At 45.6% G+C, this 14,908-nt stretch overlaps 1 protein-coding gene across 1 annotated transcript in view; it reads right to left on the minus strand.

Moving 5' to 3' along the window:
* Positions 1 to 14,908, minus strand: part of PEX14 (peroxisomal biogenesis factor 14) — a 115,298-nt gene that overhangs the window by 18,911 nt on the left and 81,479 nt on the right. The window contains exon 4 of the mRNA XM_081923775.1: positions 2,518 to 2,640. Within this exon, the coding sequence (XP_081779901.1) occupies positions 2,518 to 2,640 (123 nt within the window). The remainder of the gene's footprint in view (positions 1 to 2,517; positions 2,641 to 14,908) is intronic.

Genomic DNA, 14,908 nt, shown 5'->3' on the forward strand with positions numbered 1-14,908 from the left:
AAATGCCCACGTGGGTCGTTTGTGGCCTGGAAGCAGAGAAAGCAGATTTCTGTGACACTTCTTTGAGCGATCGCTTGGAGGCAGCCCTTAACTTGCCACAGGAGGCCTACTTGAGTGGCTGCCTTAACATCCAAGGGTAAGGAGAGCAGGAACCAACAGCCCTTGTACGAAAGACGGTGGAGTTCTTAAAAAAAACACAGGTGCAAAACCAGCACACGAACACCCACCGACAAGGGTCGTAAATATTATGGGATGCTGACAACGCCCGCGCAATGCAAACACTCCTTGCACACCTTAGCTCAGGAACTCCCCGGAATTTGTATGTAATGAAGGAGATTAGGGGAGGTGGGGAAAAGTATATATAAACCCTATCAATCATGCAAACACTTAGAGTCAGATTTCTCCTCACTTCTGGATTAGAGTATTTCATAAATGCCAACGGCAGACAGCACCAGTGTTCCCACTCTGCCTCCTTTATTTCCCTTCCAAGTTGGGGGGTTCATTTTGGGAGCGCGTTCAAACTAGTCAGATTGAGTGATGCTTCCAGCAACTAATCGCATGTCAAATAAAAGATATTTTATGTAATAAATTACAGCTACAAGTAATTCAGATGTCATTTATCAGTTTTATTATCAGTCAACCCAAGTCTTGTTTCTCTATATTAATCAAAATCAAGGAGTTGGTGGCTTGTGGGGTGTATGTGTGTGTATGTGTGTTGAGTTGTTGTTTTTTTAAAAAAAGAAGCAGTTTTTGACACTTCTTGGCAAAAATACAGATGGGAAGATTTTCTCTCTCTCTCTCTCTCTCTCTCTCTCTCTCTCTCACACACACACACACACACACACACACACACACACACACACACACTTGTACATGCTAGTGAACTCAATCAGCAAGGAAGAAGAGAACTGACTGGTTCTCTTCTGTGGTTAAAGGCTTAGCACCAGCATTAAGGAATTGGGACTTTAAAATAAGGAACTGAGAAAAGAGACAGTATGGCTAGTAGTCATCAATAGCCCTTCTCTCCATAAATTTGTGAAACCCTTTACAAAGACACCAAGGCTGCTTGCCATCACTGCCTCCTGTGGGAGTGAGTTCCAAAGTTTAACTAGGCGTTGAGTGAAGAAGGACTTCCTTTCACCTGTACCGAATCTTCCAACATTCAGCTGCATTGGGTGGCTGCAAGTTCTAGTGTTATGAAGGAGGGAGAAAAAACTTTTCTCTATCCCGTTTTACCCAGGCCATGCATCAATTCATAAATTTCTATTATGTCACCTATCACTCTTGTCTTTTCTCTAAACTAAAAAGTCCCAAACGCTGCAAGCTTTCTTCTTGCTCTACCTGTGGGCTTCCTGGAGCTACGAAAAAACAGGGCAATGGACTAGATGGGCCTTTGGCCTGATCCAGAAGGGCTCTTCTGATGTCCTTATGCACTTTCCGTACTTCAGGATAACCTCTGGAGCCAGTCGGAGAGCAAGATGAGAATTACATCTCGAGCCGAAGGGCCGCGGCTTAATTGCACGTTTGAGTTGTTGCATGGAGATTAATTAATTTCCTTGTCATTTTCACGAGTGAGGATGGGAGCCAAAACCACAGCGAGCGGACAAGTTGCCGTTCACTCTGCAATATCTTTATTGGGACTAATAGGTGCTAGTAGATTGCTGGCGTTAAATCTTTATTAGAGGCTGGGATCGTACTAGCCTGGCGTCAGGAACCAGCAGCAACCTCAAGTGCGGAAACGAAAGGAAGTGGCAGATGAAATTATAGGGTGTGAAAACGGGCAAGATGGCAGGTAAGCTTCAATGACGAAATGGATCCAAACAAGTGGTGGGGGACTGTGTCCCCCATCCCCCCACACAGCCTGAGGGCCAGATTCTCTTCTGGGCAACCTTCCTAGGGCCACATGCCACTGGTAAGCAGGAGCAGAGGTAAACATGGCTGGGACTGTGCATGTAAATTTCACCTCTGTACAGGAGACTAGTTTCTACACATACTCACAGATTCCCTCCCTCCTCAATCCTCCATCCAGACAAGCAAGAAACAGAGGCAGGGAAGGGGTGTGGCCTAGGGAGAGGGGGGGTATCCCGGAGAAGGGATTTACTCAGAGTAGGCCCACTGACATTAATGGACATGACTGACTTGTTAACTTTTAGCCTAATGGTTGCACACAACCCAAAATTGCAAAGGTATTATTTAAAATAAATATTTTATATACGTATTATGTATAATACGTATCGATTTGGGATGGGAAGCTGCTCTTTTAGGAACGATATTTTTTTTAAAAAAACAAACTCCCACTCTTATATTGCCTCCTTGTATTCAACCCTTAATACATTGCCATCCTACAGTCAAATGTTTCCACCATTGTAGGGGCTAGCGCCCGAGAAAAACAAAAGCGAGATAAAAACCAGAAACACTTAAGAAAAACACTGCCTGTTTCGCAGCCCTGAGAAAGAAGACAAGACCGAGAGGTGTGTGGAAATAAAAGAGTCTGGTGGTTGCCATGGGGCTACTTACTGTGTGGGGCAAGATGAGGTGGTTGAGTCGGCACCAACTGCGTGGAAAGGCTATGGGGCTGAGGCTCCTCTTTGGCAGTACCTGACTGCTGGAAGGCCAGGTCAATTTCTTCATCCGTCAGCCCTTGAAAGAAGAGGAGAGTCATTTAATACCGGTCCATTTGGGTGATCTGCCCCAGCAACCTCAGTCTGCCTTGAGCCAGTCCCCACCTGTCTGCCTTTTTAACCTACAACCAGCCCAGGAAGTGGTCCTACCTGCCAGCTTCCTCGTCTTCAGTCTCAGCAGGGAGGAAGAGGAGGTTGGAGATGAAACTAGAAGGAGGTGCGGTCTGTACCACACCCTTTTTAAAAAGCCATGAGGGTGCTTGTTCTTCAAGTCAGAGATGCGTACCAGGGAAAACGCCAGCAAGGCCATCAATGAATGGCTGCCATTTGCAATCCCCTCTGGAAAGGAAGTTCCCTTCCATCCAAGTGAGGTACCGTTGTCCTTCTTCCATCTCCGTCACACCTCCCTGTTCCGCTTTTCAATCGCCACAATACATTTCTCAGCTACAAACTCTCCCCACACTCTCAGTGGCTGGGAATTGTAAATGGAGAGAGTGCTGTCTGGGTGGGCCAGTGTAAGAATAGGTTGGTGGTTCTTTAGACTATTTTGGCAGCCAGGCTCTCCTCACGCAGGATCAGACCACATGGCAAATACCACGTCAGGTTAAGTCCTCGAATGAGCAACGTTCGAATTAGGATTTCCTCCAAAAGAAACAGATATTGAACTAGGACAGGAACCAAACAAATACGGACTGGTCCCAGTAAATAAAGACAGGTGTAAGTGGGGGTTGCAGGCCTGTAAGAGCATAGGAAAAGCCCTGCTGGATCAGGCCCAAAGCCCATCCTGTTCTTACAGTGGTCAAGATGATGCTTATGGGAAGGCCCAGGCACAACAGCCATTTCCCCCACTTGTGATACTAGCCATGGTGGCTTGTGGCCATTGATAGAAGCGAATTCCATGTTTTAACTATGCACTGTGTGAACATCGGAAGAGCACTGTACAGGGATCAGCAAACTTTTTCAGCAGCGGGCCAGTTCACTGTCCCTCAGACCAGACTATATTTTGGAGGGGGGGGAATGAACGAATTCCTATGCCCCACAAATAACCCAGAGATGCATTTTAAATAAAAGCACACATTCTACTCATGTAAAAACACCAGGCAGGCCCCACAAATAACCCACAGATGCATTTTAAATAAAAGGACACATTCTACACATGTAAAATCACACTGATTCTCGGGCCATCCGCGGGCTGGATTTAGAAGGCGATTGGGCTGGATCTGGCCCCTGGGCCTTAGTTTGCCTACCCATGAGTTAGAGAAAGCCCACCTAGTCCAGCATCCTGTTCTTGCAGTGACAAACCAGGTGCCTCTTCTGGGAAGCCTGCAAACAGGACCTGAGCACTGTGGCAATCTCCCCACTTGTGTTTCTCAGTAACGGATATTCAAGGATAGCATGCCTCTGACAGTGGGGTACAACGTGGCCCTCCAGACCAAGAAGCTTCCCAACTAAAAACCCAGAATCCCCAACAGAACTCCCTGGAAGCCGCCTTGCAAAAGTATTTTGGCAAATATGCACAGCGCGTCTCGAATTCTGGATTCACTGGGGTGGGAGCCACATTCTCTCTTCACTGCCGCAATTTAACCTTAAGCGACGGGCGTATTAGCCTTCCCTGACACTTTTTCCAAATGTGGCTCATTCAATTTCCTTAATTTATCTTTGAGTTTATTGCTGCTTTTGAAGTAGCTTTTCTATTGCAATTCCCCCATTCCGTCAAAAAAAAATAAAAATAAATCCGCAAAAAACTCACACACAAAACGAACATAGTGGGGGAAACGTACACCATCAACTGCAAATGTGGCTCATTTTAATCCGTAATGGGGTGGGGTGGGGAAAAACAACACAAGAGCAACAACAAACCCAGGGTAGGGAAGGAGAAAGCTAACAATAATGTAAGAAAACAGACAGGGAAACAAAAAACTAATTATTGGGTTAGACGACTAATTAGTCTAGATCGTTTCTGAAGATGGGAATAATTTGCTTTATTTTATGACAAATGCAGAAATAAAAAAGGGGGGAGAAGAGAGAGAGAGAGAGAGAGAGAAAGGGGGGAGTGGAAATCAGGTCTGACTGTGATGAGCATGAATGGGACCCAGAAAACATCAGGAGGCAATAAAAACAGAGCAGAACAAGCTGCGATGAAACTTTTGGAAAAGGACGCTGACGACCTGCCGGTTATTAAAAGGCGGGCGCTTGGATGGCTGGGGCTTTAAATCCGGCTCTCTGCAAAGCTATCATCCTTTATAGGGGTGGGCTTAGGGGAGAGGAAAGAGGGGTCCCCTCTCCATTTGGAGAGGCCGCAACATCTGGAAAGGATTTGGCCAATGAGAGAGGGAGACAGAGAAGAAAGAGGAGCAGCTGCTGACCAGCAGCAGAAAAGGAAACTGCACAGCTGGCTCGCTTTTTCAGAGGGAGTAAAAGTCCTTGTTGAGAAAGGGAAGGAGAAGCGGGGGGGGGGGGAGCTTGCCATGAAGGGCAGATTCTACAATGCAAGGCCCGGAGGGAACAAGACTATAGAAGGAACCATGCCTTTTTATTTGATTTTAGTGTCTTTCTCATTTTAGAAACTTAAGCCAGGTCTGCACGTTTTACAAAATTTATAGACTGCTTGACTGTGTGCGCGGTTTGCAAGGAATTAAAATTTGGGGTTTTTTTTTAAGAATTGAAGAGCAATTTAAAGCAGTGAAAAACAATTGAAACCAAGGATTTTAAAAAAAACGTTTAAAACATGTCAACATATACATTGCCTGAGTAGGCTGGCCTAAAGAAAATGTTTTAAGCAGGTGCAGAAAAGAGTGTTCAATAGGCAGAGAGTTCCAAAGTGCAGTGCCAACTCTGCAAATCGAAGCGATCAAGTGGACACACATGGGGTAAGGCAGGCCCCACAAGAAAACTGGCCCCCAAGCTGTGAAGTTATATTATATATGTTATCATATATGGTGTTATGTGCTGACAGTGCTGCACTTTCATTAGCAACCATGCTGCAGCATTCTGCACCAGCTGCAGTTTCTGGGTCAAGCGCAAGGGAAGCCCCACAGAGTGCATTGCAGCAATCCAGTCTTGAAGTCATCAATGCTCTCCTGGCCCAGGAATAGCAGTAGTTATCGCACCAATTACAACTGGTAAAAGGCACTTCTAAGCCCCTGAGGCTGCCTGGGCCTCCAGGGACAAAACTTGATTTGAATTACTTTCATAAGATGCTGTGGGTTTAGGCTTAAGAAAGACTCTTAGGGTGGGGAATAGAGAAAGAGGGGGGTCCTGGGAATATCACTTCTGGGGACCCTGGGAAACATCATTTCCAAGGCACCCAGCTGGCATATGATATAGCATGGTGGGGAATCTGTGGCTCTCTATATGTTGCTGGACTCCCAACTCTCACCATCCCTGATCACTGGCTAAGGATTGGAGGGAGGAGGGGGAATTCAACACTTTGCCTTTAAAGGTGAACCCACACAATCCATATACAATTCAAAACACTTTAGCCCTCCTTCAAAATCTGCACTTCCATGAATTTCACAACTCAGATCTGCAGCTAAATAATATGTACAAAAGTGCCCGTGCCTGAGTAAAACTTTCTCAAGTTTTAAATCAACAGATCTGACGCCTAAGGAACAATATATAGGATTGCACTCACGCTGATTCTAATAAACTGGGGGATTTATGGGGAGGTGGCTATGGGGGCTGTCAGGATGAGCTCTCCTGTTTCTCAAACTTTACCGCTGGTGTTCTGAATGCATCCCACTTGAATCAGGCTGCCCATTCCCCTCCCTCTACTTCCTCACTCCCCCCCCCCAAAAAAAATCCATTCAAGAGAGCATATGTGATAAATATTATCGCTGAAGATTGCACACCAAACCACAGAGAAGCCCTTTGTTCTTGAGGTCTCCAATCTGGAAAGCACAGGAAATAACACTCATTGTTAAGCTACCCTCCTCCCAGCTAGATTCGCATCCTGTTCGGGAGGGATAAAATAGATAGAAATTTGTTTCTCGCATTAATCTGGCCATATTAGCCAGCGACAATAGGATTAGGCAGAGCACGGCTGTTTTCATTAGGGATCCTCTTAAGATAGGGATTGAGGAGGGCTCTAGAGATACAGGCAGAATGTGTGTGTATTCTGAATATCCCAGATGCCTACGAAGGCTGGTGGCTCCTTGACTTGGCTTTTGGACTTCCCAGAGGCATCTGATTGACCACAACAGGGAACAGGATACTGACCTAGTAGGTCTTGTAGCCGCTCACACAAAACCTCCCGCCAGCTTGATGAAACACCACTGATGAGCACTTTTGTGGCTGCTACACATTCATCTACTTTGATAGTCTTTTAGGTTTGATTGGCCCAGTCCCATGGGAAGCATTTTTATTTTTAAAAAATCATTGAGTCTCAGTCAGAAAGCATTATTCCGGTAGAAACTGCTGGTGGAAGCCTCATGGGCTGTTCATGGTCATCTATGGCTGCACTGGCTGGGGCAGATGGGAGCTGTGGTTTCTTAAGGGTGCTGAGAGTTGTGAGGAGACCCTGTTTCCCCTCACAGAACTACAATTCCCAGAGTGGCTGAACCCATCAATCCCTCTTCCTGGGGAACTTTGGGAAAGGTAGCTGCATGGTAGGACTAGGGGCCTCCTAACAAGTCTTAGCACCACTGGCCAACGACAGCTCCCAGAATTCCCTGGGGCAAGGTGTGACTGTTTAAAGTGGTATATGGTGGCCTAGGAGCAACACAATGCTCTGATTCCAAGAGCTCTATGCAACCTGAAAGCTTGCTGTGTTTACCAAGACAGTTCCCCTCAGCGAAAAGGGAGTCCCTGCTTTACAACTTTGGCTCACTGCGTCTCACATTTGTGCAATGCTCAGCTGCTGAGCAGCATAAGACACGCACATACACACACACACACACACCCTTGCTTCTGACATTGCAACTGCCTCTGCCTCTCTCTCCTTGCTAGCCAGTCCTTCCCCGCATAAACCCGGCGCTGGTGAAGACCGAGACCCAGGCAGGATCCAAAAGGTTAAAAGGAGGAATGAAGAGAGCTGCCGATTGTAAGTGAATTATATTTGGCCTTGAAAGCCGAGAGACGCGGCTATATTATAAGGAGGCATCTCTCTCCCTCTCTCTATCTGTGTTGTTTACCATCACCCTGACTAATGCAAACCGTTTTTTGTTGTTTTTTTTGTTTTAAATAATCTCATGCAAATTAGACACACACTTCCTTCCAGTTGATTGCTATCTGCAAGGAATAATATAACCGCAGAGGGTAAGCAGCAAGGACTGAGCCACAGCAAAGGGATGCAACGAAAACAGAACGTGACCCACATATCGACCCCCCCACCGCCGCCGCCACTTTTCTCCATCCATCCATCTTCTGTCCAGCCAGATGCCGCCACCACTGGACGAATTATCCCTTATTTTCATAACGCCTTATAGTATTTTTCTCCATAGAGGTCATGGGTGGAGGTGGCTCCTGACTTGCATTATACAAAATGGGTTGTGTACACGCCGTGCACTGGAAACCTCTGTGCAGTTTACCACTGCACAGAACTACACTTCCCAGCACCTTAGCAAACTACAGTTCCCAGAGGTGGAGGTACCTTCCGATTTGCATTATACAACACAGGCCTTTCACACAGGCTGTGTTAACGCGCCATACATAAGCAACCTTCATAGGTGGCTCTGGATCTCAGCTTCCTCCTCCTCCTTAGCCTCAGTGCTGCCCTTGTGGAACTTGGCAGGGAAGAGAATGGAGACAAAACTAGGAGGAGTTAGCTCTGGCTAACATTAGCTCTGGCGCCACCTACTGTTGGGCTCCCAGTCACTACTGAGGCTATGTAGTGTTAGGGGTGAATAACTCTTATGAGTGTTGTGCAGATGTTCTGGAAGGGAGTATTAGATGAGAGGTGGTTGTAGGAGTAGTCCCCCTCCTGAGTTCTTGCCCAGACCTGAGACTTGGAAAGATGGCCATGCAAATGGCTGCAGCCACCTCGCTCTTTGAATGAGGAGCTTAGCGGGTCTTGTCAAGTGTTGGAACAGCACCCTAGCTCATTCCTAGTTATGAATGAAGGAACTCAAGAGAATGGTGTAAGCCACCTCGAGTCCCTTAGTAGTGGATAGCTGGGATATAAAATGCAACAAGCTACTAAGAGCCAGCGTGGTGGAGCGGTGTGAGTGGTGAACTGGGACCTGGGAGACCAGGGTTCAAATATCTGTGCTCAGCCAAGAAACTCACTGGGATTGAGAATCTGTGACTGCCCAGATTTTGCTGGGCTCCAGCTCAATTCAATCCAGATGTTGCTAGACTCTGAGCTTGATTCAACGTGTTGGTTTTGACCTCTAAAGCCATTGTCCTCTACCCTCTTAGTCTACCTACACGTGTAAACGACTGCTTTCCACCCCATAAAAGCATAGGAGGCTGATCCATCCCTCCCTTTCTTACTCCAGTCAACCTGCACTAAGAGAGAGAGAGAGAGAGAGAGAGAGAGAGAGAGAGAGAGAGAGAGAGAGAGAGAGAGAGAGAGAAAGAAAGAAAGAAAGAAAGAAAGAAAGAAAGAAAGAAAGAAAGAAAGAAAGAAAGAAAGAAAGAAGTCCAGCAGAGTTTAAAATGCAGCTCGGCAGGGGTCAAAGGTGCGACCCACTGATATTTCACCCAGCACACCGTCTTGTGAGAGGGGGCCCTGTCAGGTCAATTTCATCTTTTAAAGTTCTGTTTAAAAACACACACACACACCAAAGCAAACCTAAGGTCAAGAGAAATGTCCCTCTGCATCCTCTCCCCTCCCCTTTCTTCATTTACGTGGAGACAATTTATTTGGACTATTCCCCCCCCCCCACACACCCAACCACTGCTCTCTCTTTTTGTTCCTGCCACAGTTGCAAGCCAGTGGTGGTCACGCTAGCAGAGAGGGGGGCGGATTACAGATACAGGAGGGGATTTTTGTGCGCGTGTAGGGAAAGCATGCAATTTCCACTTGCACTGAAAAAGAGAGAGAGGGATCCTGCTGGTTATGAAAAGTGGCTGTAAGTCCTGTGCAGGATTATATCTTTCTGTCAAATTTGCATGGGTTAGTTTAGCCTAGAGAAAACAACAACAAAAATTAACAACGGCTGCTAGACTGCTAGCCCTGAAGCCTACGCTCTACCTCAGCTGTCAGAGGCAGTAATACTTCTGACTCCCAAGGGCTGGAAAATGCAGGAGGGGAAGAGTCGCTTTCGTGCTCAGGTCTTGCTTGCGGACTTCCCATTGAGGAAACTGGTTGGTCACTGCAAGAATAGGACATTGGACTAGATGGGCCATTGGCCTGATCCAGGAAGCTCCTCTTATGACAGCAAAGGCTTACATGAAAGGTACTTTGGAGTACTTTCTTGTAAGTACTAATCGCCTATGGAGATTGTGAATTGCTTTCCCAGGTGAGATGGAAGAAAAGTTTAAAAGAAAAAGATTGTCCCCTTTCTTTTTGTCCAGAAAAGGGTTAACTTTTTGTGTTTGCTTGTTTATTAGACTTCTTACCCATCCTTCATTGTAAGGTCCCAAGGTGGGTTAGAACAATATATTATACAATTTTATTTATTTATATATATATATATATATATATATATATATATATATATATATATATGTATGTATATATATGCGCAAGTAAAACCAATTTGTGCATATGTGTGTGAACAAGTTACTTAAGATTTTTATTTTTATTTTTAAATCAATTACAGATGGTAGTCAGTAGAAACAATGCAAAAATGGCTAGTATTCTTTAAAAATAAAATCCCTCCCAAAATTCCAGAAGTGGTTTCTTTTGGAAGAGGTAGGGTTTGTAGAGGCCACAAAAAGTCTATTGGAGGTCAAATATTTGGAGCACAGATTAGCCAGCCCAGTCTATACTGGCTGAAAACGCGGAATCTCTCCCAGTCCTACCTGAACTTGACTGGGGTTGAACTTGGGACTTTCTGCATGCAAAGCAGATGCTCTACCACTAAGCTACAGCCCTTACCTTGAGACAAGGAACATAGGGTGCCGCTTTATATCGAGTCAGACTATTGCTCCACCTAGCTCAGCATTGTCTACACTGACTGGCAGTGGTTCTACAAGAATTTTAAAAAGCAGACATTCTCCCTTATACCTAGAGATTCAGGGACTGAACCTTGTGCCCTTCTGAATGCAAGGCAGGAGCTCGACCACTAAGCTACTGCCCTATGGAATGAACAGCCATGGCAATAGACAGTCTCCTTGGAAGTCTTCAGAAACACGTCTTGCAAAGTAGTGCCACTCCATACACGTCCAGCTTTCTTCCTCAAACTCTATGCATTCTTATCCTTTCTTGCCTCCTTTCTTCCCTTCTCCTGTCTCCTAAGTGTAGGCAGCACCTACACTTTGGAACTCCCTGCCTGTTGAGATTAAGCAGCTGCCTTCACTGTACTCTTTTTGGCGCCTGCTAAAAATGTTATTGCTTTTATTATTGTTGAGTAAAGAGGAATGAGATTAAATTCATCCTGAAAGTTTACAATGAAAGAGACAGTGGCAAACAAGGGCCAAAAGAGAGTAGCCACCACTAAAAAGGCCATGTCATGGATCAACACCAGCCGGGCAGCCGAGCACAGGACTGGGGAACCTTTGGCCTTCCATATGATGTTGGTCTCTAGCTGCCATTATTGAACATGTTTCCTAGCCATGTTTTAATCAAGGCTAACAAAAGCCAGCCCTGGAGGAGACTCTTGAGAGTCCCATGGACTGCAAGAAGATCAAACCTATCCATTCTGAAGGAAACCAGCCCTGAGTGCTCACTGGAAGGACAGATCCTGAAGCTGAGGCTCCAATACTTTGGCCACCTCATGAGAAGAGAACACTCCCTGGAAAAGGCACTGATGTTGGAAAAGATGGAGGGCACAAGGAGAAGGGGACGACAGAGGACGAGATGGTTGGATAGTGTTCTCGAAGCTACTAGCATGAGTTTGACCAAACTGCGGGAGGCAGTGGAAGACAGGCCTGCCTGACGTGCTCTGGTCCATGGGGTCACGAAGAGTCGGACATGACTAAACAACAACTAAACAACAACAATAACAAAAGTCAGAGCAGACACTCATGCAGAGGCACAGAAGGAAGCCTCCTTTCTGGATGGGACTCCCAGGAGCCTTGAGTCCAGAAATGGCCAAACTGTGGGATGTTGCTGTACCCCATCACTCCAACCACTGTCCATTCTGACTGGGACTGATGTGAGTTGGAGTCCAATAACATGGAGGACCAAAGGTTCCTCAGCCTTGACCTAGCCCAACTTACATGTAGGACCTGCAACAAAAATGCTGCAGCGCTGAGTTCAGGATCCCAGCCACTTCATCGCCTTCCCTCTTTGCACTGTTTCTCACTCCCCTGAGTCTCCTGCAGAATTCTGCAGTTGCTACGTACGCTGTTGTCACTGGGCTTGTTTTGAGAGTTCCCTCCCCCATAAAGTTTTCCCTAAAAACTTTTGCAGAATTTGGGGTCCCTCCACGCCTGTTCTGGAAGTGTGGGATGGAGTAGCAACAGGACTCACACCCTGAACATGGGAATTAGAGCATGCGACTTCCATGTGCCAAAGAAAAAACAATACGGTATCTTTATTGTCACTGTCCCATGCTGAACAATGAAACTGAAAAACTACATAAAACATTCAAAAACCCCTAAAAACTCTGAAACCCCATTTTAAAATACACTATACTATAGAGACCCCTTATGCTGCACTTAGGACCAGCTGAATACACACCATATATTTAAAGCACCCCCCTCAAAGAGCCACAGGAACTGTAGTTTTACCCCCAGAGTGCTGTGATCCCAAGCACCCTTAACAAACTACAGTTCCCAGGATTCTTTGGTGTGGGGGAATGTGCTTTAAGTGTGTACGCAGCCAAAGAAAAAAGATGAATGTGTGGGATCCAATTAAAAATATGGTGCTAATGCAGCCAGGAAAAGGAAAGGTTAAGTATAAAGGCATTTGTTTGGAGGTGGGGGGGGGGGGTTGGCTTAAAAAAAAAAAACCAACCTGGCAAGAGTTTTTGCCTTGCTGGCTGTGCTTTCGAAGTCTATAATAAAAAAGGAAACGTAAATGGAGGCGAGGAAGCCAATGTCAAGGGGTGAGAGTTTGGGAGAGGTTGTTAAGTATCTCCGTCTCTAAGGCTGTGTTTTCTCTCCCTCCCACCCCCTCCATAATTCTCCCCCCACCCTCCGCCCCGCCACTTACGGGACCTCCTGGGTGATTGATGGATGGGAGAGAGAAAGAGAAGCCGTAAGAGATGGCCACCTGCCTTTCAAATAACCGACACACGCATACACACACACACAAGGCCTTAGAAAAGACGGCAAACTCTTTTTTTTTTTAGTGCAAAAAATATCATTACTACTATTTTGAAAAAAATAAAAGCCAACTAAGCAAATCTCTTACACACTCTAAAATAGGAAATATTTTTTGGAAGAAGGGGATAGAGCTTGACATTGACATTTTAATTTTTTATTGGGGGGGCAGTTTATTTATTTATTTTATGAGCAAAAACCACCCACCCCCCATCATCTGGACGGACTACAGCTGAGCAGAACGAGGACTCTCTTTCTCTTTTCCCCCCTCCTCTCCTCCTTCTCTCCCCCCCCCCCCCAGCCCTGGGCGCTTGCACCACCCCAACCCCGCAAGCCGTTAAAAGTCGTCGGGTGACCCGGAGACCCCTATTTCCCAGAGCCTTGTATAAAATTGAATTTTTTAAACATAAATTACACGTAATGACGACACTGTAAAAACTAACAGTAATGGAAAGCTGTGCTGTATTTCATTAGCCTGTATTATTCCAAGCCACCTGATCCAGGCGGGCCTTGTTTATGAGTTAGGGTGTTAGCAGGATGCCGATGGAAGCATTTGCTTCGACCTTGCACTTCTCATTGGGGCATGAAATTACGACGGCAGCACCTAGATATTACGGCCATAAATACAGTAAACTGCAAATTTAAGCCAACAGCTCCTATTGTCTCCGAACATAAAGCTGATCGGTATTTATTTAAAAGGAGAATGAAAAAAAATATTATATATCACCTTGTTTATGGGTTTATTTCCAACCCCCCTTTCCCATAAACCCACCTCCAATCAACCTTATTTCCGCCTCCCCCCCAAAAAAACCCCCACACACCCAATTTGTTTATTTCCAATCTCAAACACAAAATTTTAAATAGGTAAGTGCAAGTTTTCTTACCCAAAACTCAACCACGAATGCGGCTTCCTGCAACCTGGTGCCCTCCAGAGGTTTCAAACTGCAGCTGCCACCAGCCCCAGCTGATGGTTGAGGCTGGAGGGGCACCAGGCTAGAGAAGGCAGTGTGGGGAAGTACATTGGGTTTGGACCTGGGAAACCAGGGTTCAAAACCCCCACAGTTGGCCATGAAGCTCACTTGAAGCGACCTTGTACGAATGGTTAGGACTGAGTCACTGCTAGCCGACTTCAGGCAGTCCAGCAATAATTTCAGAATCAAACCCAAAACTTCTTTAAAATATCTTATCTCTCTCCCCGCCCCCGCCCCCAGCTCTTTAATTTTTCTGCACACATAAACCTCTGGCTAAAATGCTAAGGAAAAAATAACAAACACCTCCATAAATTAAATATTCTCACATGGTAGAGATTATCTTTTGAAAATTAGCTTTGGAAAGGGTTTTTTTCTGGGGGGTTGGAATATTGCAACCCTGCAGTGAAAGAAAGGCCAAGCTGTTTGCTTGGTGTAGGCTTACATCACGGTGGCGGGGGGCGTGGCGGGGGGGAGGTTGAGAAAAATAAAAGGGAAATAATTATTATTATTATTATTATTATTATTTATTATTTATACCCCGCCCATCTGGCTGAGCTTCCCCAGCCACTCTGGGTGGCTTCCAATCAAGTGTTAAAAACAATACAGCATTAAATATTAAAAACTTCTCTAAACAGGGCTGCCTTGGTGAAGAGCCCTAAAACCTGGCTATTGTGGGGGGAAATAACACATAAATTGCATGCATCCAAAGGGAGGGAGGACCCGGAACATTTTTATGTCATCTGGTGGGAATTTATTTCTGATGCTTCAGACTTCAATGCCCAACAATCACCATCCATGCCAGCTTGGGAAAGTTGGCTGTCCTGGCTTACGTTGGTTTTGTTAACCATTTCTTCCACTAATTATTATTTTTTGTTTCCTTGCTTGCTTTGCACATGGTGCGATAAAATGACCTGCTATTGCACCTTTTAATGCTTAGCAACGGGCATTAAGTTACCATATACATGTATTAAAGTACCCCCAAACTTTCTTATGCCTCGAAAG

This window comes from Podarcis melisellensis (genome assembly GCF_964234715.1).
Source record: "Podarcis melisellensis genome assembly, chromosome: 8".
In the NCBI taxonomy this organism is placed as follows: domain Eukaryota; kingdom Metazoa; phylum Chordata; class Lepidosauria; order Squamata; family Lacertidae; genus Podarcis; species Podarcis melisellensis.